Source organism: Suillus subalutaceus (genome assembly GCF_016647625.1).
Source record: "Suillus subalutaceus strain FC151 chromosome Unknown DFJ58scaffold_276, whole genome shotgun sequence".
Taxonomy (NCBI): domain Eukaryota; kingdom Fungi; phylum Basidiomycota; class Agaricomycetes; order Boletales; family Suillaceae; genus Suillus; species Suillus subalutaceus.
The window spans coordinates 21,408-49,260 of record NW_024540525.1 but is presented as its reverse complement, the minus strand read 5'-3'; the positions used below and the strand labels follow the sequence as shown (position 1 = coordinate 49,260).

At 48.5% G+C, this 27,853-nt stretch overlaps 7 protein-coding genes across 7 annotated transcripts; 4 read left to right on the top strand and 3 right to left on the bottom strand.

Moving 5' to 3' along the window:
* Nucleotides 1-283: 283 nt before the first annotated feature.
* Nucleotides 284-1,506, bottom strand: DFJ58DRAFT_848160 (uncharacterized protein; the record flags this gene model as incomplete). Its single annotated transcript, XM_041393589.1, has 4 exons — nt 284-288; nt 344-553; nt 612-733; nt 1,058-1,506. The coding sequence occupies 4 exons, from the start codon at nt 1,504-1,506 to the stop codon at nt 284-286; spliced, it is 786 nt and encodes a 261-aa protein (XP_041235642.1).
* Nucleotides 1,507-2,210: 704 nt separating this feature from the next.
* Nucleotides 2,211-2,608, top strand: DFJ58DRAFT_736544 (uncharacterized protein; the record flags this gene model as incomplete). The annotated part of the gene is made up of 2 exons (XM_041386811.1): nt 2,211-2,374; nt 2,497-2,608. 2 exons carry the CDS (start codon nt 2,211-2,213, stop codon nt 2,606-2,608), a joined length of 276 nt encoding a protein of 91 aa, XP_041235641.1.
* An 8,729-nt stretch (nt 2,609-11,337) lies between these two features.
* On the bottom strand, nt 11,338-11,823 carry DFJ58DRAFT_848159 (uncharacterized protein; the record flags this gene model as incomplete). The annotated part of the gene is made up of 2 exons (XM_041393588.1): nt 11,338-11,430; nt 11,494-11,823. 2 exons carry the CDS (start codon nt 11,821-11,823, stop codon nt 11,338-11,340), a joined length of 423 nt encoding a protein of 140 aa, XP_041235640.1.
* Nucleotides 11,824-14,287: 2,464 nt separating this feature from the next.
* On the top strand, nt 14,288-15,129 carry DFJ58DRAFT_244281 (uncharacterized protein). Its single transcript, XM_041379434.1, has 3 exons — nt 14,288-14,612; nt 14,671-14,786; nt 14,854-15,129. The coding sequence occupies exons 1-3, from the start codon at nt 14,518-14,520 to the stop codon at nt 15,006-15,008; spliced, it is 366 nt and encodes a 121-aa protein (XP_041235639.1). The 5' UTR covers nt 14,288-14,517; the 3' UTR covers nt 15,009-15,129.
* A 4,414-nt stretch (nt 15,130-19,543) lies between these two features.
* Nucleotides 19,544-20,439, bottom strand: DFJ58DRAFT_848156 (uncharacterized protein; the record flags this gene model as incomplete). The annotated part of the gene is made up of 3 exons (XM_041393587.1): nt 19,544-19,843; nt 19,971-20,056; nt 20,367-20,439. The coding sequence occupies 3 exons, from the start codon at nt 20,437-20,439 to the stop codon at nt 19,544-19,546; spliced, it is 459 nt and encodes a 152-aa protein (XP_041235638.1).
* Nucleotides 20,440-20,889: 450 nt separating this feature from the next.
* On the top strand, nt 20,890-23,421 carry DFJ58DRAFT_244244 (eukaryotic translation initiation factor eIF2A-domain-containing protein). The gene is made up of 7 exons (XM_041379433.1): nt 20,890-21,035; nt 21,100-21,241; nt 21,300-21,415; nt 21,478-21,761; nt 21,809-22,109; nt 22,166-23,133; nt 23,194-23,421. The coding sequence occupies exons 1-7, from the start codon at nt 21,005-21,007 to the stop codon at nt 23,320-23,322; spliced, it is 1,971 nt and encodes a 656-aa protein (XP_041235637.1). The 5' UTR covers nt 20,890-21,004; the 3' UTR covers nt 23,323-23,421.
* A 734-nt stretch (nt 23,422-24,155) lies between these two features.
* DFJ58DRAFT_823752 (class II aaRS and biotin synthetase) lies at nt 24,156-26,766 on the top strand. The gene is made up of 8 exons (XM_041392132.1): nt 24,156-25,267; nt 25,324-25,360; nt 25,389-25,482; nt 25,535-25,581; nt 25,652-25,805; nt 25,888-26,089; nt 26,156-26,599; nt 26,658-26,766. The coding sequence occupies exons 1-7, from the start codon at nt 24,171-24,173 to the stop codon at nt 26,334-26,336; spliced, it is 1,812 nt and encodes a 603-aa protein (XP_041235636.1). The 5' UTR covers nt 24,156-24,170; the 3' UTR covers nt 26,337-26,599; nt 26,658-26,766.
* The last annotated feature ends 1,087 nt before the right edge of the window (nt 26,767-27,853 follow it).

Sequence of the window (27,853 nt, the reverse complement as noted above, 5' to 3'; positions counted from 1 at the left end):
TTTTGAGGATGTTCTCGGAGGATGGTCCCTTCAATGATGCAGATACCTCCGGATCGGACTGATTCTATGGGATTGGTGAGTTTAACTACCGAGATCGCCATCTCATCAGATCCTACCTCGTGCCCCTGCTGAAACCATGCCGGAGATAAATTAACGCATCCGGGAGTTAGGACATCATTTTCCGAGCTTGGTGTGAACCACTGTTGATTAGTCCGCCAAATCCCATCGAGCTTTATGCTTTGTTCGAGCATGGGAGCTAGCAAATCCGAGGCCGCCCCAAATTTCATTCTGTACGTACCATTTGATGTTCAATATCCATCCAGTCACAATATATATAACACACCTGGGTGGCATCGGTCAAGGCGTCTGGGGAGGTACCATGCGATGATGGCACCGGATGCATCAAGAATTGTCGCGGGTATGTCGATCAACTTTGTGCCCTCATGGCCAGGAGGACACCTCTCAAGCAACTTTTCCTCTCTCTCTTCATTACGCCCCGTGTCCTTTGGGGAGATCAATTTGCTATATCTTGCAATATCAATCGGCATCTGAACTGTGATGAAGCAATTTGACTGATAAAACGAATTTTCCGAATCTGCAGGAAGACTCACTGGGATTTTTATATGCCTTTATGAGCCGATCAACCAATTGATCACAAGCCATCACCAGATCAGTGTCTAGGTTTGGAGAAGGTATAACTTGGGTCTCCTCCTGTCTTCTCTGCATTGAATTTCTGTTCCGTATAATCACATGCCACATGAGTGACAGTCAGGGCCCAAGTGCGCAAGAGGGTTATTTCATCATCGGAAGTGGAAGAAACATCCATGATTGAATTGATCTTGTGAGATCAGAAGCTGAATCCTGAATGTCCGCACTTTGGTGTTAAAGGGGGTGGAGATTGAGAGGATCAGATAAGGGAGCCTTGGATGATCTGAGCTTTCAAAGATCTATTTCTCTTATCATCTATTGCTCAATGAAATACCACATGATTGGAAGTCTGTTGGATGTCAGATACTCGTTGTCGAGACCCGGGCCTCGGATCTTCGGTACACTTCACTCGATTTTGATACCCAGGACACCATAGTTGGAACTTGTCTCGGGATCTCGGGTCTCGGGTCTCGGTGTCGGGTCTCGGGTCTCAGGTGTCCGGGTCTCGGGTCTCGGGTCTCGGGTGTCGGGTCTTCGGGTCTCGGGTCTCGGGTGTCGCGGGTCTCGGGTCTCGGGTCTCGGGTCGTCGGGTCCTCGGGTCTCGATGGTCTCGGGTACTCGATAGTCGGGACTCGATAGGTACGGGACTCGATACTCAGATTGTCGGGATTCAATGGTCAGGCGTCGGGTTTCATGACTCGGTAGTCGGGACTCGATAGTCGGGACTCGATGGTCGATTTTCGGGATTCGAATAGTTGGGCTCAGATATTGGTACACTTCACTCAATTTTCGGTGGTCGGAACTTGGCATTTGGTAGGCTTGGATGATGTTGGCTTTCAAAGATCTATTATCATCCATTGCTCAATGAGATACCAGATGATTGGAAGTGTGCTGGACATCACATATTCGTTTGTCGAGACCCGGGTCTCGGAACTCGGTACACTTCGCTCGAGTTTCCACTTCACCCCTTTGCAAAGCTCCGTGCCATACCACATCATTAGATGACTTTGAATAATCACCTCCTTTGATTTGGATGATATACAACTAGCTGAGCTCCATCATGTCTACAATTATCATTCTCCTGGGCCCACCCGTCTATCTTATATACCCCCACGTCAGCCTACCCATCTATGCAATATATGTCTCCCGTCGGCCCACCTGTATATAATACATCTTTTACCACTCCCTCGGCCCACCCATCTACAAAATAATATTAATTCGTCGGCCCACCCGTCTAATATGATATATATCTGGGCCCACCTGTCTATGTGATAACAAGCACCCTTGATATACCCGGCTATTTGATACATATCTACCTTGGTACACCCATCTACATAATATCCAACTACCTCGGCCGATCCGTCTATTGAAAATTCATGTCCATCGGCCCACCCATCTACATTACATATTCCCCACCTGGGCCCACCCGTCTCCATCGGGAATAATAACACTCCCGGCCCATCCGTCACAGTCGAGGATATATCTACCCTCGGCCCATGGTCCGCTGGCCCGTATCATACGGGATATTATGCACGTCCGTCCACTCAGTATAATACGGAGATATGTTACTGCAATATGTGGGCGAACGGGTCTATATCAGCTTTTCGGGCGGCGATTATAGGGAGGTCTATGATAAGCATCTTGTGAACCTCAAGAAGTTTGATACTCGAACGAAGGATCATGGTATCCTTGATGGCATCCTGACGGAACTCAACAACAATGGCAGGTATGTGTATTTCAATCATTTGAACTTTCAAATTTTACAATCATAATACAGGTCGCATGCAAAGGTGGATCCAATTGACGTCGGGGACGGAGACTGCCTTTCAGACTGACGAGATCAACAAGGCCATCTGGGAAATACCAGCAGGGCGGTGGTGCAGATGGTAGTGACGAGGTAGAGTCTGACTTGGAGTCCGAGGGTGGTCAATTTGAAGTTGATGAAGTCGAGGCTGAGTAGAATAACTGCAGACTAGTATTTAAACCGTGAATGCACGCCATTTATCTCCCAAGTGTGCGAGTGCTATGATGTGTACTTACTACAATTTTAAACAATAGATCACTACTGTTAAGACCGTACTCAAGTAGTATCGGATCCGAAGGGCTTTGGCCTCAGCTCGTGCGCTGTGCCCCTTTCCCAAGTCTTGCCCCTTATTTCAGAGAGCTAAAGTATTCGCGTCTAGTGAGACGGATAAGTATTGTAATGGATAAGTATTGTAACGGATAAGTCTTGTATCGCAACGGATAAGTATTGCAACGGATCCGTCAAGACTTCCGGATATCGAACGTATAGAGTAACGGCTAATCCAGATCTGATCCGGACTAGAAACTAACGGGTGAGGACTGTCCGAAGACAGAGGCGGATATGTAGACTATAGGAATCTATCCTAAGTCTCGGAATAGACAAGAGTAGCGTACTCAAGTCCGGACGGATAACGGAGGGACTTAGAGTCCAGACAGAATGAGTGCAATCTAAGATGATATTCGAACTGATCTACTACAGCGCATATACAAAGGTTTATATACTACAGATAGCTAACGGAATGATCAATAAGCAAAGGTGCGAGGCTATGTACGAAAGTATAAGCAAAGTCTAAGTGGAGCAGTATTGGTAAGTCAGGATGGATCACGAATCATGAACCGGGAATGAAGTACAAGTAAAAGCGGATTCGTAAGTGTAGCGGATCAGTAAGCATAGCGGATCAGTAAGCAAAGCGGAAGTAAAGGATAACCGGTATACCGGTGTACAGGAATACCGAAAGGAGATGAACGATAGTTAGAGTTATATGAACAGGAAATGAAATAAGAATCAAAGCGGATCTGTGGACCGGACGACGGATATGTTCATCGGATCTGGATCGGATCTGAGATCCGGATCATCGGATCTGTAACCGGATATATGGTATATGACAGTATCCCCCCCTTAGGGCTGATCTCTAGAGGCACAAGAATCAGCGATCCGGAACGGATGGTATGAGTGCGAGACAATGGAGAAGCTGATGGGAGAAGTTGCTGAGTTCGGATTCTGACAGATATACGGATGCCAAAGCGTCGCAGGGTGTTCCTTCCTTTCCCTACTTTTTCACTACCACTAGCTTATCTCAACCATGACTGATAACCGATCCGGCTCTAAGAAGACCGCTAAGCAGACTCTGGCGGATCTCCAGGCCGCGCTGGCTGCTGCTGAGGCCGAGGTTCGGAAGGAGGAAGAGGCTGAAAAGCTGAAGCAACAAGCGGAAGAGGCGGATTGGAAGCGCTTGGCAGGGATTAAGAAGATTGAACAGGCTGAGGTCCGAAGGGAAGCGGAGGAGGCTAGGCGCAGGGCTATAGTAGTGGAAATGGTGAGTTATGACTTGTTCTATCGGATCCGTCCCTTATTGGATCCGTAGTCTCGCGCTATCTCAGCGGATAAGGATGGGGCTTGTACCCGCTGCGCTAAGAAGGGTCGGGCCTGTCTGTGGTCCGATGCGGATAGCAATTCCTTGGTAAGTCGTCCTTGAATCTTTGGATCCGTGACTCTTAACGCTCGGATAGATCAAGGCTTGTAACGCGTGCCGGAAGGACAAGGTTCCTTGTCCCGGATGACCTGGAACCGTTACAGATTCCAAGTCTAAGAAGAGGCAGCGCGCTGCTGAGAACCCATCTCCGAGAGGCAAGGGTAAGAAGCGCCAGCAGAGTCCGACTCCGGATCCGGATATGAAGACTGGTAGTAGCGGATGAGGTGGAAGTGGAGTATGATGATCAGGCCTGGGTCACGGCCGCTAATAGCATTGTAGCGGAACTGGCTCGGACCAACGGATTGCTCCAGCAGAGCAGATGAATACTAACTTGGAGGCGTTTTTGGAGCAGCAGAGGGAGTTCCAGACCATCCTTCTTGAGGGGATCCGGAATGGAATCCGGATTACAGAGGCGGCTCGTTCTGAGGCCACTGACAAGGACGCTGATGAATCCGGATCCGGATCGGGTGGGGACATGGAGATGGATGGCTGAGGATTTTCGGATCTGCCTTCTCTGCTACTAATGTACTTGTATATCCGCTTTGTGTATTCATTGTATAGCAATAGGACCGGGTTTGTCTGGATATGCAGTGTGGAAATCCGAGACTAGATCGGACGCGTTTCCAAGTTCCGTGGCTAGTAGCCATGAAGTCTCTTTGTCTGTTCCTTCGTATCCGGACCATCGGACGAGGTATAAGAGTTGGCATTGTCTTCTACGACGGTCCAGCTTAGAGTCTAGGATTTCGGATATCTCATATTCTGGTTCTCCATCAACTTCGACCGGAGGTGGAGGAGGCTGGATCCGATTGGGAATTGTGTTCGGAACGGATGGTTCTAGCTGTGAGACATGGAAGACGGGGTGGACGGATTTCATGGATTCGGGAAGTCGGATGGTAAAGGAATGGGTACCCGGACGGGATATGACTTCAAACGGACCTAGATTCTTTTCCGAGAGTTTCTTAGACGGACAAGTGGACCGGAAGTACTTAGCCTTGACAAAGACTTGGTTTCCGATATTGATATCCGGAGCAGGTTTCCGTTTAGCGTCCGCAGGTCCTTGATATCTTTCTTGGGCGTGAGCCATCTCTTCTCTAAGGAATTGGTGAAGGTCGTCGAGGTCTATAGCATAGTCGCGAGCGCGGATGGAGGATAGATCGCGTTCCGGATGGACGGATATGTTCGGATGATAACCCTTATTAGCAAAGAAAGGCGATACTCCGGTAGTAGCACTTGGAGCGTTATTGTAGGCAAATTCTGCTAAGGGAAGTAGTTCCGACCAGTTGTCCTGTTGATAATTGCAATATATCCGAAGGTATTGTTCCAGGGTTTGGTTGGCACGCTCGGTTTGTCCATCCCCTTCCGGATGATATCCGGATGTGAAGTGGAGGACCATATCCAATGCTTTTCCTAAGGATCGGAAGAAGTGGGATACAAACTCTGTACCGCGATCCGAGGTGACATGGGACGGAACTCCGTGCTTGGAAAACACATGAAGTAGGAATAGACGAGCGAGATCCGGAGAGGTAATGGTATCGTGAGTCGGAACAAATATTGCTTGTTTGGATAAACGATCTATGATAATGAGGATGGCTGTAAAGCCGGATGAGTCCGAAAGTTGCTCTATGAAATCCATGGATATGGAATTCCAAGGCTTTTCCGGTATGGGTAGTTGCTTGAGCAATCCATAGGGTTTATGTCTCGGAACCTTGGCTCGGGCGCAGGTAGTGCAGGACTGGACGTAGTCCTTAACATAGGTGCGTATACCTGGCCATGTATACTCGCATCGGATGAGGTCTAGGGTTCGGTTTTGACCAAAGTGTCCGGATAAGGGGTGATCATGAGTATTACGGAGGACGCGAAGTCGAAGGTTATCGGATTCTGGGACATATATGTATACGGTTGTCGCAACGGAGGAAACCCCTATCGTCCACTGTCCATCTCGGATCCGAAGGTACCGGAAGATGGTTGGTTGCAATAGGGTCATTAGGGAACGCGGTCAGGATGTCTTTCTGAAGGTCATCAATATCCATTAGAACAGCTGCTCTAAGAACTGGAGTTGCTAAGGTTGAGGCTCGTAGGGACGAAGCTAACTGTTCGGACGTGGATACCGGACGGAAGTTATGAGGGTTAACTCGAGCGTAGTCCTTATCCCCCTCTTTGGGATAGACGTCCCAGCGTCTAGTAAGGGCATCCGGTTTAACTCCGAGTTTTCCGGGACGGAAGCGGATGACAAGATTGAACTGATGGAGGAATTCCGACCAGCGGGCCTGACGGCGAGAGAGGAGTTTGACATACTATGGATAGTATTCCAGCTATAGTGTAGTCAGAGGCATCGGTTTCCACAACTATAGGAACATCCGGCATCCAGTGCGTAAGCACCAGAGCCGTAGTGAAGGCTTTCTTGAGTTCTTCGAAGGATTTCCGACATTCATCGGAAAAGTTCCACGGAGCATCCTTGCGTGTAAGCCGTGTTAACGGAACCACGATATCCAAGTAGTTGAATATAAACCGTCTATAGAAATTTGCGAATCCAAGGAAGGATTGGATATCCTTGACTTTCCAAGGTTCCGGCCAGTCAGTAATAGCTTGGATCTTATCGGACGACATAGTTAAGCCGTCTGGAGATAGGAGATATCCGAGATATTCAACGGAAGTGGAATGGAATTCGCATTTTTTCGGGTTTGGCATAGAGAGGATGTTTACGGAGTCGACGGAGTAAGTAGTACTTCTTGGACGTGTTGCTTGTGGGACGCAAGGTCATGGGAATAGATGAGGATGTCGTCCAGATATACGATAACGTATACATCCAGCATATCAGCAAACTGTCATATACCATATATCCGGTTACAGATCCGATGATCCGGATCTCAGATCCGATCCAGATCCGATGAACATATCCGTTCGTCCGGTCCACAGATCCGCTTTGATTCTTATTTCATTTCCTGTTCATATAACTCTAACTATCGTTCATCTCCTTTCGGTATTCCTGTACACCGGTATACCGGTTATCCTTTACTTCCGCTTTGCTTACTGATCCGCTATGCTTACTGATCCGCTACACTTACGAATCCGCTTTTACTTGTACTTCATTCCCGGTTCATGATTCGTGATCCATCTGACTTACCAATACGCTCCACTTAGACTTTGCTTATACTTTCGTACATAGCCTCGCACCTTTGCTTATTGATCATTCCGTTAGCTATCTGTAGTATATAAACCTTTGTATATGCGCTGTAGTAGATCAGTTCGAATATCATCTTAGATTGCACTCATTCCGTCTGGACTCTAAGTCCCTCCGTTATCCGTCCGGACTTGAGTACGCTACTCTTGTCTATTCCGAGACTTAGGATAGATTCCTATAGTCTACATATCCGCCTCTGTCTTCGGACAGTCCTCACCCGTTAGTTTCTAGTCCGGATCAGATCTGGATTAGCCGTTACTCTATACGTTCGATATCCGGAAGTCTTGACGGATCCGTTGCAATACTTATCCGTTGCGAATACAAGACTTATCCGTTACAATACTTATCCATTACAATACTTATCCGTCTCACTAGACGCAATACTTTAGCTCTCTGAAATAAGGGGCAAGACTCGGGAAAGGGGCACAGCGCACGAGCTGAGGCCAAAGCCCTTCGGATCCGATACTACTTGAGTACTGGTCTTAACAGAATGTAAGAGAATGGTTGCAAGCCTTTGCGAGATCCTTGCCTTTATATTCCCACCTATCTGCAAACCGAGTTTTGATTTTAGGGCCATGGCAGGTAAATGTAACCCAATACTGTACTAGTCCCTTGTACTCTCAAGGCCCAAAGCGGAACTGATTGAGACGGCGTTGATTGATCACATAAATTTGCACCATACTTAAGTAATGTAGCCGTCGTATCTCCAGTAGTTTTTATTTTAGATACTAGTCAATCCATGAAAAGTACAGGGTGATCGCCATATCGTGCTAGACATTATTGATACCGAGCCGGCGGCTAGGATGTTGAGAAATTCAGGTAGCGCTCGCTCTTCTGCAGCTTTGCAAGGCTCTGCACGAAAAAGATATAAAGGGAAGTTGATGTAATTGTGATTGGCCAGTGCCGTGAAGGCCTGTGACAGGTCAGGACGGTCAGACCATGGGCGCATAAATATAAAAGGAGAAATTTGTGGTTGACTCTCGGCTGCACTAAGTACGATCGTCATAACCCCATTGCAAATTTGCAATCCTTCTTCATGTCGGCATATATAACGGGCCATAATATGTCAGAATCACTGATACTGTGTGACATTTCTATATATTTTGGGCGTGCAATAAAAGACTCACGTTGTAGACGGAATTTCAAATTTCAACGTTAACAGGGGGGCCGTGTTCCATCTCATGATTTTGTCAAATCAGGAGTCGGGGCACATCTCATCTGAACTGGTGGACCGTTCTGTGTAGTTCTGAATGCCAGCGTACTGTACCAGACATTGTATCTTGCTATGACACTCTAGACCCGACACAAAATTGCGCGATACAACCTTAGAGCCAGTTCGGCAACTCGATGTTGGGGTGTATTTGCCATGTTGCACATCTGGCGCAATGTGAGTTGCACCGGCATGCTCCCGGCATATAGTCGGAGCTTGAATGTAATCCTAGGTTAGACGACTGTATCCCTGGGCTCGTGAATCCTTCATAGTACTATGGAGTCCCTACCCGAAGTCTTTCCAGGGCTTCGTCTTCAAAACCGGTCTCAGGTTCATCATAAAATCATACAGTATGTAGTACTTCTACTCAGCATTCTCATCCATGCCTCCGGCAGTCTTGTAGCATCTATGTACCCAAGGGACCCACAACCCTACCATACATCAGCGCTTTCTGGTGAAGCATGGGTGGTCGAATTACTCACTGGTCATCCAGAGCGCATTTGTTGTGAGCTTGGAGTGCATGCCCATGTCTTTGCAGAGCTCATATCAGAACTCCGTACCCTTGGGTATTCCGACTCCAAGTTTGTCTCTCTAGAGGAGCAACTCGCCATTTTCCTGTATGCCGCTGTCACAGGCCTGTCAATCAGGCATATTGGTGAAAGATTTCAGCGTTCCAATGAGACAATATCTCGGTAAGTGTCATATTTTCATGGACTGGACTCATTTGTCACGCTATATCTAGATACTTTCGAAGGATGCTCGTAATTCTATCAACCCCACCATTCTATTCAAAATACGTCCACCTCCCATCAGATGAAGCAGTTTCTCGCAAAATTCGCCAGAATCCCAAATTCTGGCCGTTTTTTAAGGACGCCATTGGGGCGCTTGATGGGAGCCATATCCATGCTACACCTCCTGCACTTGAACGTGCTGCCTACCGCGATCGCAAAGGTCTCGTCTCTCAAAACTGCCTGTTTGCATGCGACTTCGACATGAATTTTACCTATGTCCTTACCGGTTGGGAGGGATCCGCCACAGATGCACGTGTTTTCGAGGACGCGTCTACCAAAGACCTTAAGATCTCCCAAGAAAAATACTTTCTAGCTGATGCTGGTTACCCTCTACGCCGTGGACTCCTGATACCATACCGTAATGTCCGCTACCATCTCGCTGAGTGGGGACGAGCGAGTGTAAGGTAAGACAGTCCATATTCTTTGGAACGCACACTAACATTGATAGTAGGCCATGCAATAAAGAGGAGCTATTCAATCTTCGCCATGCCATGGCAAGGAACGTCATTGAACGTGTCTTCGGCGTCTTAAAGCATCGCTTCCGCATCCTCATCCTCGCACCAAGGTATAACTTAAACATTCAAGCGCAGATTCCAGCTGCTCTATGTACAATTCACAACTTTATACGCCTGCACGACCCACAGGAGGGTCCTATCCCAGATACTAACTCAGATGGGGATCCGGCTGAGGATGAGACTGACCCACATGAGGCAGTGGTACCAGAGGAAGAAACGGCAGATATTGAAATGAGCCGCTTGCGTGACAACATCGCTGAAGACATGTGGGCTCAATATGGGCAAGTTTTGCATGAACAAGTACTAGCAGATGGTGATGACTTAGATGAAGAGGACTTACTTGGCCTGGATGGTGATGACAACGCAGACGAGGATGAGGGCGCAGATGCAAACAATGATATTCATGTATAGTTCTTACACGTGTATTAGAACCCAATGCTACATGATTGTGGACTCGAAAATGATGGTGGGACAACAAACAACAAAGCAGACAGAAAACAGCGCGACAATCACAGAACATACAGCCTAAGATACATTGTACAAGTAAGGGACGAGATGTGAAAGTGATACCTACTTCGCTGCATGAGCCTCAAGAAGCGCCTTGATATAAGAGCGGCGTGGTCCCAGTGGGCTTTGCACATAAATCTCCATCGCCCGCTCATTGCTTGTAAAAATTAGTAACAGTCGGCCTAAGTCCTCTGCAGGCACCTCCGCATCTTCGGTTTGCATAAGGATCATGGCGCGATCAAGAGCGGTTGCAACCAAGGGGGGAGGGGGTGGAGGAGGTGGTAGTGGTGGTGCAGGCGCAGGCGCTGCAGTGACGGCTTTTTCGAGAATGTCACCAATGCGGTTGATGGAACCCTGCATGCCAACAACAGCAGTGGCAGGTGAAACCTTCAACCCTCGTGCTGCACTGGTCATCATTGCGACCGCACTGTCACCGTGACGTCCAGATCGCGATTTTTTTTGCAGGAGGGGGTGCTGATACCAAGGTAGAGGACGGCAAGGGACCAGAAAATGACGGATAGCTGGATAGGTGAGTTGATGATTCCATGTCGCACGATGCATCATCATGAGTGCGTTTTCCAGTGCCAATACTGGATGCAACAGTGGAAGGAGGCAAGATGGGAAGACGAGAAGCATTGAAGTTGGTATCGCGAGGCAGTTCCATGGTAGCAGCAACAGGGTCATTACTGGCACTGGCAGCTGATGCGATGATGGTTGCAGCAGCAGCAGTAGTGATGACATGCTCTGCACCAGGCTCAACATCATCGTCAGCCAGTACTGGAGCTGCAGCAGCAGCCGGATGAAATGCGTGAGTTCCCTGAGCGCCAGTGCCATTTGGGAAGATCTCAGCTAGTTTGTCGTAGTATATCCACCCGCTGTTGGCAAATGGCCGCATTGAAGCGCGGGACGTCTATTTAATATATTAGATTACAGTAGATAGCTTTGAACAGGGGACGTACACTTGATGTGACGTAGTTATTGAATACCTCTAATGCAGTCCTTCCTTCGATTCCAGCGCCTCTGGTATTATCCCAGTGAGCTCCTGAGACATTGCGATAGTTTTGGATCTCTCGGTATATCCCTCTGAGCTGGTACAGGGGTAGATATTAGTAGAATGGGACGTAGAGAATCTCAATGCACTCACCGTGTTCCATTTACTTCTACAGCGTTTATTTGTCTTTGGAGGGCCTGCAGTTAGCAGGTTGGCCCTTGCAAGGGCAGTTGCTGCTGAGGTAAATGTAGATGGCTTGAAACCGCCATCCCCAACCTCGGATTTGTTGCTGACTAGGTGATCGAGAAGAGCGTTCGTCTCTGCCACATTCCATTGCGCTTTTGGCTCAGCTGGTACTGGTCCGACAGTAGCAGTGTTTGGCTCGGTAGCCATTATAACAGTAGTAAACTGGCCGCAAATAGATACAACAGCGACGACCGATGAATAAACTAGCTTGCGGAGGTGAGGGTCGAGCCAGTCCATTGTGGTGCTAGTCAGTAGATAGGGAAGGTTCGAGCTCCGACTGACCAAAGGTATATGCCGGGAGCATGCCGGTGCAACTCACATTGCGCCAGATGTGCAACATGGCAAATACGCCCCAACATCGAGTTGCCGAACTGGCTCTTAAGGCGGACGAATGATACAGCACGATATAACGATTAACTCTTGTTTCTCGTCAGTGAAAACATAGCAACAAGTTTGATGTCATGGCTGGTTGTATACGGTTGCCAGATGTAGTACCACCGTAAGCTTTAGAGTATATGCAAGGGTCGTGCTATTTACAAGATCCGGGTTTGGGATATATGCTGCCAGGGTACTATTCGATCCTGCACTGAAATCGAAACATTGGATATCATGTTGACGCTGTAGTATACTTCCGTCTTGGTGCCAATGACACCGTGAATATGTGCACGGTAGCATTCGCATGCACAGGAAATTTTATGTGCAATAACCTCATATATGTAGTGTAGGGTCGTCGAGGCTGTGAGGATTAAATATCAGCCAAGGTTTTCCAGAATGTGGGTTCGGATAAAGCCGATGATTCCTGGGCATTAAGAAGAACTAGACACCGAGACGAGCGAGGACGAGCGGTGTATGAGCCCGATCCGACAGTCCGTGTAAAGACGGTATTGGCAACGAGTTTGACGTGATGGTATTCCGTTATGGACTGATCCGCGCAGCGCAGTGCAATTAAAACGGCGGATTTGATTGAACCAATGAGGTTACGAAGAAAGCCGCGATACCGTGATACCACGATATTAACCAAGATCTTGGACTGTTAAATTCTCCAGGACCGTTCTGAGAAAACCACCACAAACTTCGCCGAGAGTACGTTGACTCGTCAAGGGCATGAGCTGCCTATTTTAATTCCTGGAATTTTCACTCAGAGAACGCAGTACAGTGTTGAGTTAGGTTGGTTTGCCAATCCGGATTGATTCGCTTTAGTGCAACTTCAGCGTTCAGAATTTACAAAATATGAATAAGTTTACGCTTCGTAGAATCGGGACATGAGCCTATTGTGAATTTACATTTGAGGTCCGGGTTGACACTGACGCCGTCTTCGCGGCTACTAGTAAGGCATGCTGCTGAGAAGATTCAATGGAATTAACTACTGGTCTGCGTTTGAGGAGTAGATAACTATACTCACGTAAGAATGTCTTGCCTCAAATGGTCTCTCTGCTCTCCACTCTCCGCATCCCGCACTCCGTTCCATCATTCAACAGATCCACCCACCACCAGCCCTACATCTACCACCACTAACGACATCTTCCCGTCCGGAGACAACACCGTGGCTTACTTACGGTGGTGCGCCTTCTCCGTCTCGCCAGTCTTCCCCGATCTAGTCCTCACTTTCAAGTTCCATACTCGCAACAGGTCGCCGCCTGAACAAGTGATGATCCGATGAAGTTCGCTTGGCGGCTGTGTTGTCCAAATGTCTGGCAGGGCGTTATTTCTGACATCACATTCGGCGCCACAGTACGTAATTGTTGCCCAAGGTGTGCAGCTAAGAAAACATTGAACCAACGTTCGTTCAAAATAGTAGCTCACGAAAAGGTTCTAGCAGGTTGCTGTAAATGAATAATGCGCCGAGACTCGGACGATACGACAAAGCCCGCAAAGTACGTATCCTTCACAGGATGACCAAAGCATAGGCCGTGCAGATGAACGGCTCAGAAGTCGAGCTTTGTTTAGATACTACCGTGATGACATACCTGTAGAAATTGCCATCGACATCCAGGATTCTTCAGAGAAGCCAGGAAGTTAAGGAAAGAGTCGCGTCGGCATCAGGAGTTTGAAGAAGGTCAAGTCGTAACTCGAAGTTGAGGCCCTGATAGACTCAAAATTACGCATATTGCACATGTAGCCGGCGTACCTTGTATGAAGTGGCGCCAGTCGACGTCGTCAAAGAGGGAATTTCCTCCGAAAGCTTGACAGCACTTCTGAAAGCCAACGAGTACTTTAAGTTTCGTGTTTCGAACCTGACAGTGATGTAAGGCGGTATAAAAATTTCACAGTGCAGTAGTAAAAAAATCCCGCGGCATGTCGCGCAACCAAAGAGTGCAACCTGGACCGCCGGCGTCCCCGACAGATCTGACTCGTCATTCGTGAGAAATGGTATGTCTGAAAAGATATTATAAATGCGTCAGTGAGTCATCTAGCAGCTAGCTAGAAAGTACTTGAATCCAAGATGACTCTAGTATTTCTTCCTCGAGAGTAATGTTGGACGGAGACTTGATTCAACATTTCACTCGAGTGAATCGCTGCGAAAGATGTTCGTCGAGCTTAAGTTATTTGGGTGGTCATCGCCATTTGTCCCGTTAGTCTTCGGGCCCATCAGCCCTGTTCGATTTCCATGCGGACAGGGCCAAAGAAGGTTGGTACGAGTAACATAATAGTGAGAGCATGAGCCTCGAGGCTAACTCGTAAGTAACCGAGAGTTTACACTGCTTGCCCTAAAGTAGATCTTGTTTGAATTCAGCTGTGTCTTGATTGTGCTTTATATCCTCGATCTTCTCCCTCCACCGACCGTCTCCTGTGAAGCATTCACTTGCTTCGTTCTCGCCCCCTCCATCTTCTCAGCACAAAAAATGGCCTCCCAGCTCTCCCAGCAATATGCTTGTTCGTTAAACAAATTATCCAGTCCAAGTTTGCTTTGATCTAAGCACGCCCACATACATGCCAATAGAGGGATTCGCTGTCTACGATGTCCCAGCTCGCACATACCACTACAGCCCCGACGGCCGTCTCTTCGCATACGCGCTACCAACTGTGTACGGTTTGCTTCGCGCTCGCGAGATCCACCTAGCTGACTTAATTTGATCCTCGCAGTGTGCGGATCTTTCTGGCCGAAGGCGCACAGTTGCTCCAAGAACTGAGCGTTCCAAATGTCATCGAACTCAGGTTCTGCCCGCGCGGGACATACATCTCTACATGGGAGCGATCAGGTACGCCTCGTGTTTGTCGTTCAGGATATCGGTAAAATCTCACTTCACACACCTGCCCGCAGTAAAGCTGGAAGATGGCGCGTAGCACAAGGACTTCGTGTCTTCTCCGCGTTGGACTGGCGCGGGCGACAATGTGCCTGCCTCTGGCAGACGGAGCTCGTGTGGCCTCAACCTCTTGATGATGCTACCTACGACAACGCCCGAAGGCTCTACTCCTACTGACTAAGCTGCGCAAAGGGTGGCAAACACCCGCCTGCACCCCCCGCTGGAGGGGTACCCCACTCCAGCGTCTACCGGCGAGGAGCTCATCTCATTCACACAGAAGTCGCAGGAGAACTGGGACCTTCAGTACACCATGTCTGAGTCGCATGTCATTCGTCTTGTTGCTCGAGAGGTCCAAGGCTACCGTCCTGCTGGATAGGGGAAGGGCATCGCCGATCAGCTACACATTGAAGGCGCATCAATGGTCTGCCTGACTCGGAGGTCTGGACTGAGCCTATCCGTTGTGGTGTGTTTGTTGCTGAGAGGAAGGTATAATCCATTTCTCCTCATAATACATACATTCTTAGTCTTCTCAGGGCGCCCCTGCGATTGTCAAGATCTACGGCCTATCCACCCTTTCTGGCGCCCCAACCTGGTCTAAAACTTTCTACAAGGCTGACGCGCTTGTTTTCTATCGGACCTGCACTTAAAGCTTAAGTTTGACTGCCGGGATAGCCAGGGTCATACCGGCCTGCCATGACCATAAAAACTCTGAATTCGATTGCGGGCGACAATGCTAGCAAAGGCTAGCAAGTAATTCGCGTTCGCACCTTCAGGCTTCCCATACCACCTAGAATCTGTAAGAAGCCAGGCTCAGCATTCCGAACCAGCATATACGAGTCTTTGCAAGTAAGTTCACATCACGCATCGCTGATCCAGGATCAAAATGAGCTTACCATGAATGTACGTCAAAGGTCTATATCGACGCTAACAAACAACCTCATCGACGCCTTTGGCCATGTCAAAGTGTATCAAAAATGCAATTTCCGGATGGTGATCTTGTGATTTTTTGGGGGTACATGGTAGGGGTACATTAGCTGGAGCTTTCGGAGGCCTGACTGGGGGAGACGAGCCGAGATGAAGCTTCAAGTTAAGACGAGTCGGCGACACTCATACTACTTAATAGGCTCTGAGGCAACTCAATTGAAGGGCAACATACTATAGCCATCGTTGTCAATCTAAGGACATCGTGCCTCAGGCTTCCAACTCGGAGTCTTTTCCTGCTATTTTAATACAGTGACCCAGCATCATTAAGGTAACTTTCATACTTCCATGCCCTTGCACACGATGATCACCAAAAGTTTCATTTATATTCCTTCTGCAAGGTGAAACTCAGTTGCAGCACGCCATCCACTCGCTTGGCGTAGCTCAAATACGGTGACCAGCGTAAACCCAATGTGATGGAACATTGTCAATTCCGTCAACGAGTGCCCAACGCGCATCGTGTTCAACATCCTCTTCTCATTTTGAACCTGAACCGCTCAACTTCTTATTGTCAGGTAATGCCCGGAAGAATACATTGGACGAGTTGACAGTCGATATCATAGTGAGAATCGATGCTCGTGCTACTGCTAATGAACCTATTGACATTTTAGATGGTATTCGGACTAATAAGCTAAGACCTTCCACATCTCCTCAAGGTGCGAACTATCGGAGCAATACGTCCATATGCATATTGTTCATTTTTTGATTCTTAGTTCTTGCCGTCCGCCGCGTTCAAATTTGCATTGCATCAAGCGCACGTTCTTATCGCGAGTGATCACTCTTGTACTTGCCACTATATTAGGGTTTCATACGAGCATCTTCCACCCAGATTGAAATGCGTTCCAATTTCTTCAATGATAGCTGGGTATCAGGATCGGTACCACGAGGGATGGGCTGAGATCGTGTTGTAACTTAAAACCTAAACCACTTGATCAATCATCATATGCACAGCTTAACCAAACAAACCCGGCAATCTGATCTGTTCTATCAAGCCACAAACTTGCAATAGAAAGCTGTCCGAGTCAGAGTCTTTCACTGCCATGTGACGAGACGACGCACTAAGAATTTAAACTCCGCGCGTCATCTGTTTGAGACGACCGCCGTGACCAAGTACTAGCTACTAGTAAGAGTTGCCAACTTGAAGCTGCAACTCAGTGACACGCTCTCTCCTTCGAACAAAATGTGGCAAATGCTACCGACTCGGAAGTCCTAGTCACCATCCTGAACCCGGCACGGTCCGGATCGTTCCTGTACGTTAATTTATTTATGAGCATCGTAGCAGGGTGTCGATAGTCAGTCCGAGAAGGTGCGTTCAGGTGGCTTCGGAGCAACAGAACATCAACACTCTCAGAGTGTACCTTTACGGCTTTGCATAGGTATTTTCTCATAATCGAAGCGGTGGGATTAATTAGGGAATAGGTAGGTGAAAAGGTCTAGGAACTTTTACATTTCGAGCGGGCAGATATGGTATTTTTTCATATATGAACGCGCGAACCCTTTTCCACAGCTGGCACAAACGGCCTTCACCTTCCGCAAATGTGTCTCGTTCACATGGCGAGTGCGGCTCTCCTTCTTGACAAATTTCGAGCATCCAGGCCAGGTGCACTTTATCTTGTCTTGACTACCCTGCACAATGGGGAGAGGGCTAAGTCTGGGCAAAGAGCCCGGCAAGGTCTTTCTTTCAGAGTACGTGCCATCCTCGGGTGGGAAGGGTTGTGCACCGAGCTCATAGCCGACACAACCGGAGGTGTCGCAGAGTAATACGTCTGTCGTACATGGTAAACGTTTCCTTAGGCTGAAAATTTAGTGAATTTACCCGGGATACGTTGATAGGTCATAGAGTCTGTATCTTCTGGCAGCCATCCCATAATCCCGACAGATTCTAAAGGACCGCACTCTTGGTCCGAAAGGCCATTGGTCAGTGGCTGTGGCAAGCCAAAGATGTCGAGTGTAGTCAACAATGGTGAATATAGTGTTGGGCTCATCGGGTGCAACTGTTACAATATTCTGAGGTTCATCAGCGAATATTGCTTGGAGGTAAGCACTGCTTATCCCTTGTGCCCGAATCCGTCACCGTGGCTTCTGACTGGACGATCTCAAGAAGTTCTGTAATGCGGGTGCGGATCTCCAGCACTTCCCCGTAAACCCTGATTAACCTGTCATTGTGTCGGTCAAGGCACTCAAGACATGATTGCAAGGTTGCTTTCATTGAATTTCGATCAGGAACATGCCCTGGTTGTGAAGACAACGTCGAGGGGGGGATCGTCGCCATCGATCTAGGCCTTAAGATTTATGGTAAGCTTATGTACCCATCCGAGTCTATGACGTGTAAAGTATCCTTACTTTTGCAAATACATGCTGGTTTTGAATGCCGACTTGCAAGTTCTGGATGGTACAAGGAATCGTGTAGATGTTGCAAATCTGGACAAGATTTTTACCTTTATATCCATATCCGCCTTCATATTGATGTTTTCCACGAGCACAGGAATATGCCACCTAGAAGATACCCTTGAGCGCCTTTCTTAATACTTCTCGACGCGTAAGCGTCAATGTGTCGTAAGGTTGGACCGCCATCTTGTCTGGATTCATACTGCTTCCCATACAGTCAGAGTCCGCGATTCCCGTTGGTACATAAATCATGATGTAGATGAGGCCCCTGAGCGCCTTTCTTATTCCTCGACCATGACCCGTCAATGTTATAATAAACACAGCAATCCAGGTCTCAATTCTCATGACTTTCTTTATCCTCTTATTGAAACGAATTCGTCCAGATTCCCCAGCGCGCCGTACAGTGTGTTATCAGTTCATTAACCACTTAAATCATGATCGTCGCTATTCCGTGTGCACTGAGAATTTAAATTGTATCCGGTATGCAGATAAGCTACTGAGGCACGAGGGGATAGGAAATTTCGTTATTCACAGCTTTCGCAGTAGTTTAAAGTAGTGCGAGTAAACTTAATGCCATCCTAGACGGAGATTTGGTTTTGTATGCGATTGATCTGAGCTAAGATGGTTTCCACCTGCGGAAACCATTGGCTCCTATCTACAAGAGTCCCATTGTGTCGGGCAACGTTTCTGGTTTCTTGCCAGTTTGATACGTCAAATCACCAACAGTGGCGGCATGGCTGCAAAACTGCCATGGGTGGCAGTGACCAGCCTAGCTTATAATTCAAAGATAAGAATAAGTTTATGCGTCATAGAATCGGGACATGAGCCTATTATGAATTTACGTTGGAGGTCTGGATTGACACCGACACCGTGTTCGCTGTGATTAGTATGGCATGCCGCTGAGAAGATCCAATGGAATCAACTACTGGTCTGCGTTTGAGCAGCAGATGACTGTATTCACGTAGGAATTATCCTGTCTCGAATGGTCTCTCTGTTATCCACTCTCCGCATCTCACACCCCATCATTCAAAACGCCATGGCGCGGCGGGCCGGCGCATAGCTTACTTACGGTGGTGTGCCTTCTCCGTCTTGCTAGTCTTCCCCGATCTGGTCCTCACTCTCCAAGTTCCACACTCATAACAGGTCGCCGCCTGAACAAGTGATGATCCGATGATCGCCTGGGTGAGACGAGCTGTGTTGCCCAAATTTCTGGCAGGGCGTTATTCGACATCCCATTCGGCGCCACACGTAATTGTTACCCAAGGCTAGTGTGGGGGGCAAAACTACTTGGCTTTAGTTTTGCCAGGGTAGCAAAACTTGGTAAACTCTAGGCGTTATGTAGATTATGTGTACGACATTCCAAATGATGACATCAATGCTGCCTCGTCCCAGCCGTCACCCTCGCCATTGTAATTAACCACCTCAACCTCATCTAGAACAGTCTGTGGTATTATTCCTTGTTCGATCCGATCCAACTCATCAAAATCAAAAGCATTTCCCTCGAGCACTTCAACTTCGTTAATGCACTGAACGTCTTCAGTCCTTTTCAACTCTTCGAGAGCTGCAAATTCAGCGGCAATATCATCAGGCACAACCAGTTTTGCCGAACCGGTTGGCAAAACTCGGTAGTTTTGCCAACAACACTACCCAAGGCGGACAACCAAGACGCGTTGAACCAAAGTTTGTGGCTCATGGGGGGTTGCGTCTAGCGGGTTGCTGTAAATGAATGATGATAATGCACTGAGACTCAGACGATATGACAAAGCTCACAAAGTAAGCATCCTTCACAGGATGACCAAAATATAGGCCGTGCAGATGAAGCTGAGCTTTTTTAAAATACTGCGGTGACAATACACCTGTAAAAATTGTCAAGGAAAGAGCCGCATCAGCATCAAAAGTTTCAAGAAGGCCAAGTCGTAACTCGAAGATTGGGGCCCTCGGACCGACAGACTCGAGATTACGCAAATTGTTTGTGGCAGTGGCGCGCCATCAAAGAGGGAATTTCCTTCGAATAGATCCGAAAGCCAGAACTTCTGACTTAAAGCCAACAAGTACTTTGAATTTTGGGTTTCGAACCTGACAGTGATGTGAGGGGGTGAAAAAATTCTTCACGGTGCGGTAGTGGAAAAGGCTGAATGAACGGATACTGCGGAACGCCGAACTAACGTCGCGCAACAGAGTGCAACCTGGGCGTCTGGGTATTACAGCAGAGATGTGATGCCGACAGTTCTGAACTCATGTTGGCATGTTTCCCTGAAAAGATGTTATGAATGCGTCAGCGAGTCATCTGGCCGGCACAGACGCACCACTAAAATTTTTGGGATAATTTATTATTGCTGCCGTGGTCCATTTTCAAGGCATCTTCGTATGTGTGATATAAAGATATCACAGAGCTCGAGCGGATGAAAGTACTTGAATCCAGGTCTTTTTTCCTCGAGAGGAATGTTGGATGGAGACTTGATTCAACATTTCACTCGCTGCAAAAGATGTCCATCGAGCTTGAGTTATCTGCGCAGTCATCACATTTGTCCTGTTAGTCTTTAGGTCCATCAGCCCTGCTCGATTTCCATGCGGACAGGGCCAAAGAAGGTTGGTACGAGTAACATAATAGTGAGAGCATGAACCTCGAGGTCAACTTGTAAGTAACCGAGAATTTGCACTGCTTGCCCTAAAGTAGATCTTGTTTGAATTCAGCTGTGTATTGATTGTGCTTTATATCCTTGATCTTCTCCCTCCACCGACCGTCTCCTGTGAAGCATTCACTTGCTTCGTTCTCGCCCCCTCCGTCTTCTCAGCACCAAAAAATGGCCTCCCAGCTCTCCCAGCAATATGCTTGTTCGTTAAAATATTTATCCAGTCCAAAGTTTGCTTTTGATCTAACGTAATTGGAATCTTGTAGTCCGCGCGCAGAAGAGCATGGGCCTCGTCGGCGGCACGCCCACATACATGCCAATAGAGGGATTCGCTGTCCCCGATGTCCCAGCTCGCACATACCACTACAGCCCCGACGGCCGTCTCTTCGCATACGCGCTACCAACTGTGTACGGTTTGCTTCGCGCTCGCGAGATCCACCTAGCTGACTTAATTTGATCCTCGCAGTGTGCGGATCTTTCTGGCTGAAGGCGCACAGTTGCTCCAAGAACTGAGTGTTCCAAATATCATTGAACTCAAGTTCTCCCCGCGCGGAACATACCTCTCTACATGGGAGCGGCCAGGTACGCCTCGTGTCTGTCGTCCAGGATATCGGTAAAATCTCACTTCACACGCCTCCCCGCAGTAAAGCTGGAAGATGGCGCGCAGCACAAGAATCTCCGTGTCTTCTCCGCGTCTACCGGCGAGGAGCTCATCTCATTCACACAGAAGTCGCAGGAGAACTGGGACCTTCAGTACACCATGTCCGAGTCGCATGCCATTCGTCTTGTTGCTCAGGAGATTCAGGTCTACCGTCCCGCTGAATGGGGGAAGGGCATCGCCGACAAGCTACGTGTCGAAGGCGCATCAATGGTTACCCTGAGTCCTGGACTGAACCCGTCCGTTGCGGTTTTTGTTGCTGAGAAGAAGGTATGATCCCTTTCCCCTCATGATACATCCATTCTTACTCTTCTCAGGGCGCTCCTGCCGTTGTCAAGATCTACGGCCTATCCACCCTTTCTGGCGCTCCCACCTGCTCTAAAACTTTCTTCAAGGCTGATCGCGCCCAGATCAAGTGGAACGATCTTGGCACGCAGGCACTTGTCCTTACACAGACGGAGGTCGACAACTCAAACATGAGCTACTACGGCGAGACCGGTATGTACCTACTCAGCGCGGCAGGTAATTTCGACTGCCGCGTTACCCTGGACAAGGAGGGACCGATCCATGACGTTTCGTGGAGCCCAAACTCGAAAGAATTTGGCGTTGTCTATGGATGTTAGTTGTCTTTTTAGATCGTGGAAGCCATATTAATAGCCGGCGTTTTGTCTTAGACATGCCTGCCAAAACCACACTCTTTGATCAGCGTGTGCGGACGCTCCATGATTTTGGATCCTCTCCTCATAACTTCATCGCTTTCAATCCGCAAGGTCGCCTCCTCGCACTTGCCGGCTTTGGTAACCTGGCAGGAAAAATCGACATCTTCGACAGGAGAACGTTAACGAAGATCTGTACCATCGACGCACCAAACACCTCTTATTGCGAGTGGTCGCCCTGCGGCAGGTTCCTTTTGACAGCTACCCTGTCTCCTCGTCTTCGTGTGGACAACGGAATCAAGGTTTGGCACTGCACTGGTGGACTTATGCACGTCCAGCCAGTAGAGGAGTTATACCAGGCATCGTGGAGACCTACGTTACTCGATCAAGCACCTCCGTTTGGTTCGACTATCCCTGCCGCACCCCAGCCCTCAATCAGTGTATTGACTGCGGCTCTGACCGCTAAACCCGCCACACCCAAAGCTGCAGGTGCTTACAGACCGCCTGGCGCACGTGGCCTTGCAACGCCAGCGATTTTCAAGCGCGAGGACGAGGGCGGTGCTCCCCGTATGCCCACCGGTAGTGGCAGCGCAACACCTCCGCGGGGCTACAACCGCTCACCGAATCCTCCCGGTAGCATGGGGCATGCTAACGGAGCCACGCCTTCCAACGGTAATGGCCACTACCAGAACGGGAACGGGGGACGGAGGCATGTACCTGGTGCCGCGCCTAAGACGCCTTCCACTGCACCTGCGCCAGGGGCAGAGGGTGGTGAGAAGAAGCCGAAGAAAAAGGGGAAGAAGAAAGAGAAAGGACCTGGGGAAGCAGGCTCGGGGGCTGCGACACCTACTGGAGAGGCGTCTGTGCGACCGTCTATTGATGTGACCGTAGTAGGGACGCAGACGCCCCAAGGTTCTGTTCCACCAACGCCGGGAGCAGAATCGTTGGACCCTATCGCGAAGAAGGTCCGGAATCTTAATAAGAAGGTTGGTGTTTGCTTTTCTGGTGGTCGTCGTTGTGTCGTGTTGATGACCATTGACTTACAGCTGAAGGCTATCGACGAGCTCAAGGAGAAAGCGAACCGCGGGGAGCGGCTAGAAGCGACGCAGCTCAAGAAAATGGAGGGGGAAGCTGAGATCCGCAAGGAACTGTCTAGTCTTGAGATCACAGCCTAGACATTTGATCATCAGCATATCACGACGCATGCCATCTCTCGAATAATAGGTTTTGCTGAACACACGTTGCTACCGTTATGCATCGTCTGACATTCAAGTTCAGATTGACATTGCATTTATGCGAGGGCTGGGGTTGGATAATCATTAGATGTTACAGTACAGTATGTATGTATGAGGTTTTGATCTGCACCATGGTTGTTAGATATATGGTAATATGAATAGTATGTTTTTGGTGATCGGGGATCTTCGAATGTGATTTGGCGGAGGGGACTTTGTGAAGGCACAACGGTTGCTTGCAGAGAACGACATCAACATACTAGTGTAAGTTCCACTACGAAAAGGATCGTCTACCAAGTAACGCACATTGTGCATGAAAACAGGAACTTGAAATGAGCTGGACCTTGGTCGACTCCAAAGGGAACCATCAACAGCTGACAACGATAGTGAAGGATAGTGACCGCAAAATAGCAGGTGATCTGCACTGCCGCTGCACGCAGGCAACTCAAGTGGAGTTTCGAAGACGGACCCGAAAGGGAAAGGAATGAAGCGGGGCACTCTTGCAGAGGAGTGGCCCGGAAAGACTTTGTCCCTCGCATCAACTTGCAAGAACACCAGCTGGCGGTAGCTCCACCTCAGCTTTAGTTCCTACTAGGATGACCCGAAGACAGCTAGCTGAGAGACAACCCAATTCCATTTTCAAACATGAGAGATTTATCTCGGAATGAAGTGATTATATTGATGTGCAAAAAGGCTCTGTCAAGACGGTCAGAGAGAGGTATCGTTGTCCGCCAAGCAAACCACCATACATAGTACTTCGGACTTCCGGTGTTTGCCGAGCATCCACTTCAATGAACGTGCTAGTGTATCCCAGTACACACCCAGCCACTCCTTCTCTCATTCAAACGCTTACTTCATTATTGACACCGCACTATCTACCACAGCCGCTAACACCCTCTCAACTCTCCGTACAAGAATACCCATGGCACACCTCTTGCGCTCTACTCCTACTCCTCTCCCCTCCCACAGATCATGAAGCTGTCCGTAAATATATCGAGTCCGGTGGTAGGATATTAGCATTCGGTGTTGGCGTCAGAAAAGGCACTCTATTTGGATCGAGTCATGACTTTGGATCGCTATCCGCGGGTCTTGGTCTGGGTATGGTGAAAGACACCACTATACTCAGAGTCGCTGATGGAAGCGCATCCCTCTACATCTCCTTTTCAACTGCTACTGGAACAAGCGCGGATGTACTGATTAACGACACGGTGGTATCTGTATCCAGATTACCCACATGTCCTTTGGATATTGAAGCACACACCCTCGGTCGTTACGTGGAAGGGAATGCGCCTGCCGGTATCTTATCTCAAAGCGGGCTTATCGCGATGTGGAATTGCACACCACCCCTTCCCGATATCCTGCTGTCACGATCGCTATCCGCACTTGGTCTGCGCTTCTCCTCACAGAGAGCTGATCCCAGTCTTGAGCCTCACATTCTGCCTCAGTTTCTTCTGGCTCGTCCAGATTCGTGGCAGGTGCAGCACCGCATCGTAGAGGCGCTGCTCGATCATTTAAATCTTGGGTTAGCTGTCGGCGATGAATTACAGCGCAAGTGGGAGCCATTTATATTCGAAGATGCCAATGACGATTTCCACTTCCACTTCCCATCCTTCCCTCCTGCGGACAGAACTACCGATCACCCCATACTCGAACTCATTTCACCAAATTTCCTCTCAAACCCGAAAGTCAAACACGTACTCGTACCTTCAAAACCTCTAACTCCTGAGGATGAACGAATCTACACCCCACAATTCTCATCATCTGCCTTCTTCCGTGCCGTAGACGAGTTCCACGCTGGGACGGAAGACACAAACCCAGAAACTTGGCGCATCGGCGAAGCACTCATATACGGCGAAGTAGTCTCCAGCACCCAAACAATGTTTGACAAGTGCGTCTCACCCAATCACATCTATCCCATCGCACACTGAGACCCACTCTGAGTAGAAACCCATCTTTTCTCCGCGCACTCCCCTCTCCCATCGTCTCCCTCGCCACAGTACAATTGGCAGGACGTGGTAGAGGCGGGTAACGCGTGGCTCTCACCTGCAGGGTGCTTGCAGATGTCACTCAAGATTCGTGTCGGGCTCAAAGGGTCTTCATCAGGTAAGATTGGCGACTTTTCATTTAATAGTGTTCAACCATCTGATATCTGAAGATCGATATTGCGCAGTACCAGGCCCCACAATCCGTCCTTCCAACCTCGTATTCATCCAATACCTCTATGCGCTAGCAATCATCGACGCATGTCACATCCTAAACCCCCGCCTCTGAGTGGGCCCACAAAATCCGTCTGAAATGGCCTAATGACATTTATGGCCTCTTCCCGTCTTCAACTTCAAATACAAAATCAACGCCGGAACCACGGAAAATGGGCGGGATACTGGTAAATACCAGTTTTGGCGGTGGCGTGGCAGATATAGTAATCGGTACGGTACCTTCCTCCCTTTTTTGTTCAGTGACATGAACGCTCACAACATGCACTCAAAACTCATCAATAAAAATAAATAGGAAGCGGTCTCAACGTCCTAAACGCACCACCCATCGCCTCACTCGCCCAACTCGCATCTACACCTACCTCAGGGCTCTCCGTAGAACGTGTAGCGGCAGCGGTCCTCACCTCCTTTGAGCGCATATGGAATTCTTTTTTGCAGAATGAGGAACAGGGGTTTCAGCCGTTCATGGATCAATACCTCCGATCATGGTTACATTCGTACGTCTCTGTTATGTTTCGCTTTGTGTCAATGTTTTACTGTTTGCTTACTCGTGGTCTGAACAGAGACCAGCTGGTCACACTAACGAACCGGACTCCACACCGAAGTGTCCGCATCGTCGGTATCACTCCCGATCATGGGTTGTTGCGTACTGTGCCGATGGGCGGTGGAGAGTTCATTGATTTACAGCCTGATGGGAACAGTTTTGATATGATGAAGGGGTTGATATCGACGAAGAAGGGGTAGGTGGGAACGCCGACCATGCAGAACCGTTATGAAATCATTGATCAATCACATTACACTGGCATGCGAAAGACGCCCATCTCATTCAACACACTAAGATCAATCCAGTCCTTACACAAGAACGCCTAACCCGTCTGGCCTGACTGTGATATCAATCACTTCATCCGTCATTGGGTTGGTGTTTGGAGGGATACATTGTCTGGGCTGGAATTTCTTGTTTCCGAGAGATGCAGAGCAGATATTACGACGTGACTTCCATTGGGATGGTATGTGCACCGCTAATACTTTCTTTCCTCTATGCTTTGACTTTTTTTTGGCTCAAAGACCGCTATGTCGCGTTGATTCCTGGAGGTTTCAGCATCAGCATGTTTTACATTTTTGCACATGACACAAATAATTGTACTTGTCTTGCTGGGTCCAAGCTACTGTATCGTATACGCCAGTACGTATACGATGCGGTAGCTTGGACCCAGTTTATTCCACATGTAAATTTGTAGTAGTGTCATTACTTCGATATCGCTGTAACAGGGTTGTGGTAACTTTCCCGGGTATTCAGGTATCGGAAGTGACTCAGGAAAGTTCGAACCAAATAACAGGCTGCCGTTCCACTTACATGTCACATAAGCAACGCTCGATAATCTAATGAAAGGCTGCCACAGGAATATGAGTGAGCAACAAACAATTCCATCGCCATGCTATCATGAATGCATGCGAGAATCACACCACCTCCGAGTCTTCAGTATGATCCCGCAGCCACGCCAGCTCGAAAGTCGCGGGCAGGGAAAATCTGAAGAATGCATGTTCTCCACCAAGGACGAATGTGATCGACAAGTCGGTCATCGATACGCAAAAGCGGCCGTGTTAAGAAGTTGGTTGGGTCAATACTCCTGCTAAAAAAAATCGCGAGCCGCTCATTCTTGGGATATTTATCGAAGAGTCCTAGGCCCACGCTCAGGTCGAGTCAGCGCTTCGAAACATCGAAATCAGATTCAAATATCAAATGATACCCTAGTGAGTTTGCTTATCAGAGTTATCCAGTATCGTCGAGGATGCCGCGTAGCATGATGTAACCCAAGTCACCCGCCATACTGCACGCATCTAGTGAAATCACCACTGAAACGGCGAAACTTGGAGCGGTGAGAGATATGAAAATAAAAAAGCATGGGCTTCCAGAGGGACATCTTGATGGATGAAGAGTGCATACCAGCTGATGTTGTAGAGGAAGGATCACGTTAGCAGGATCCTTACCTTTCATAACGGCGAGCAGGACATCCCGAAAAAGGATTGAAGTCAAAAGCAAAGCCAGACATTAGGCCTATATCTCGCTCCGAGTCTGTCATATATGCGATTATCCCGGGGTTGAGATCGAATATCGATTTCCTGGGACCATCCCAGATATGACGTATAGATCGAGCGAGTCGCACACATAGCCCGACGTCTAGAGTCTGGAGGACGTGAGACTTAGGAAATGCATACAGCCTGAGTGAGAGATAAGTACCAAGTGTCCATACCTTCCTCGG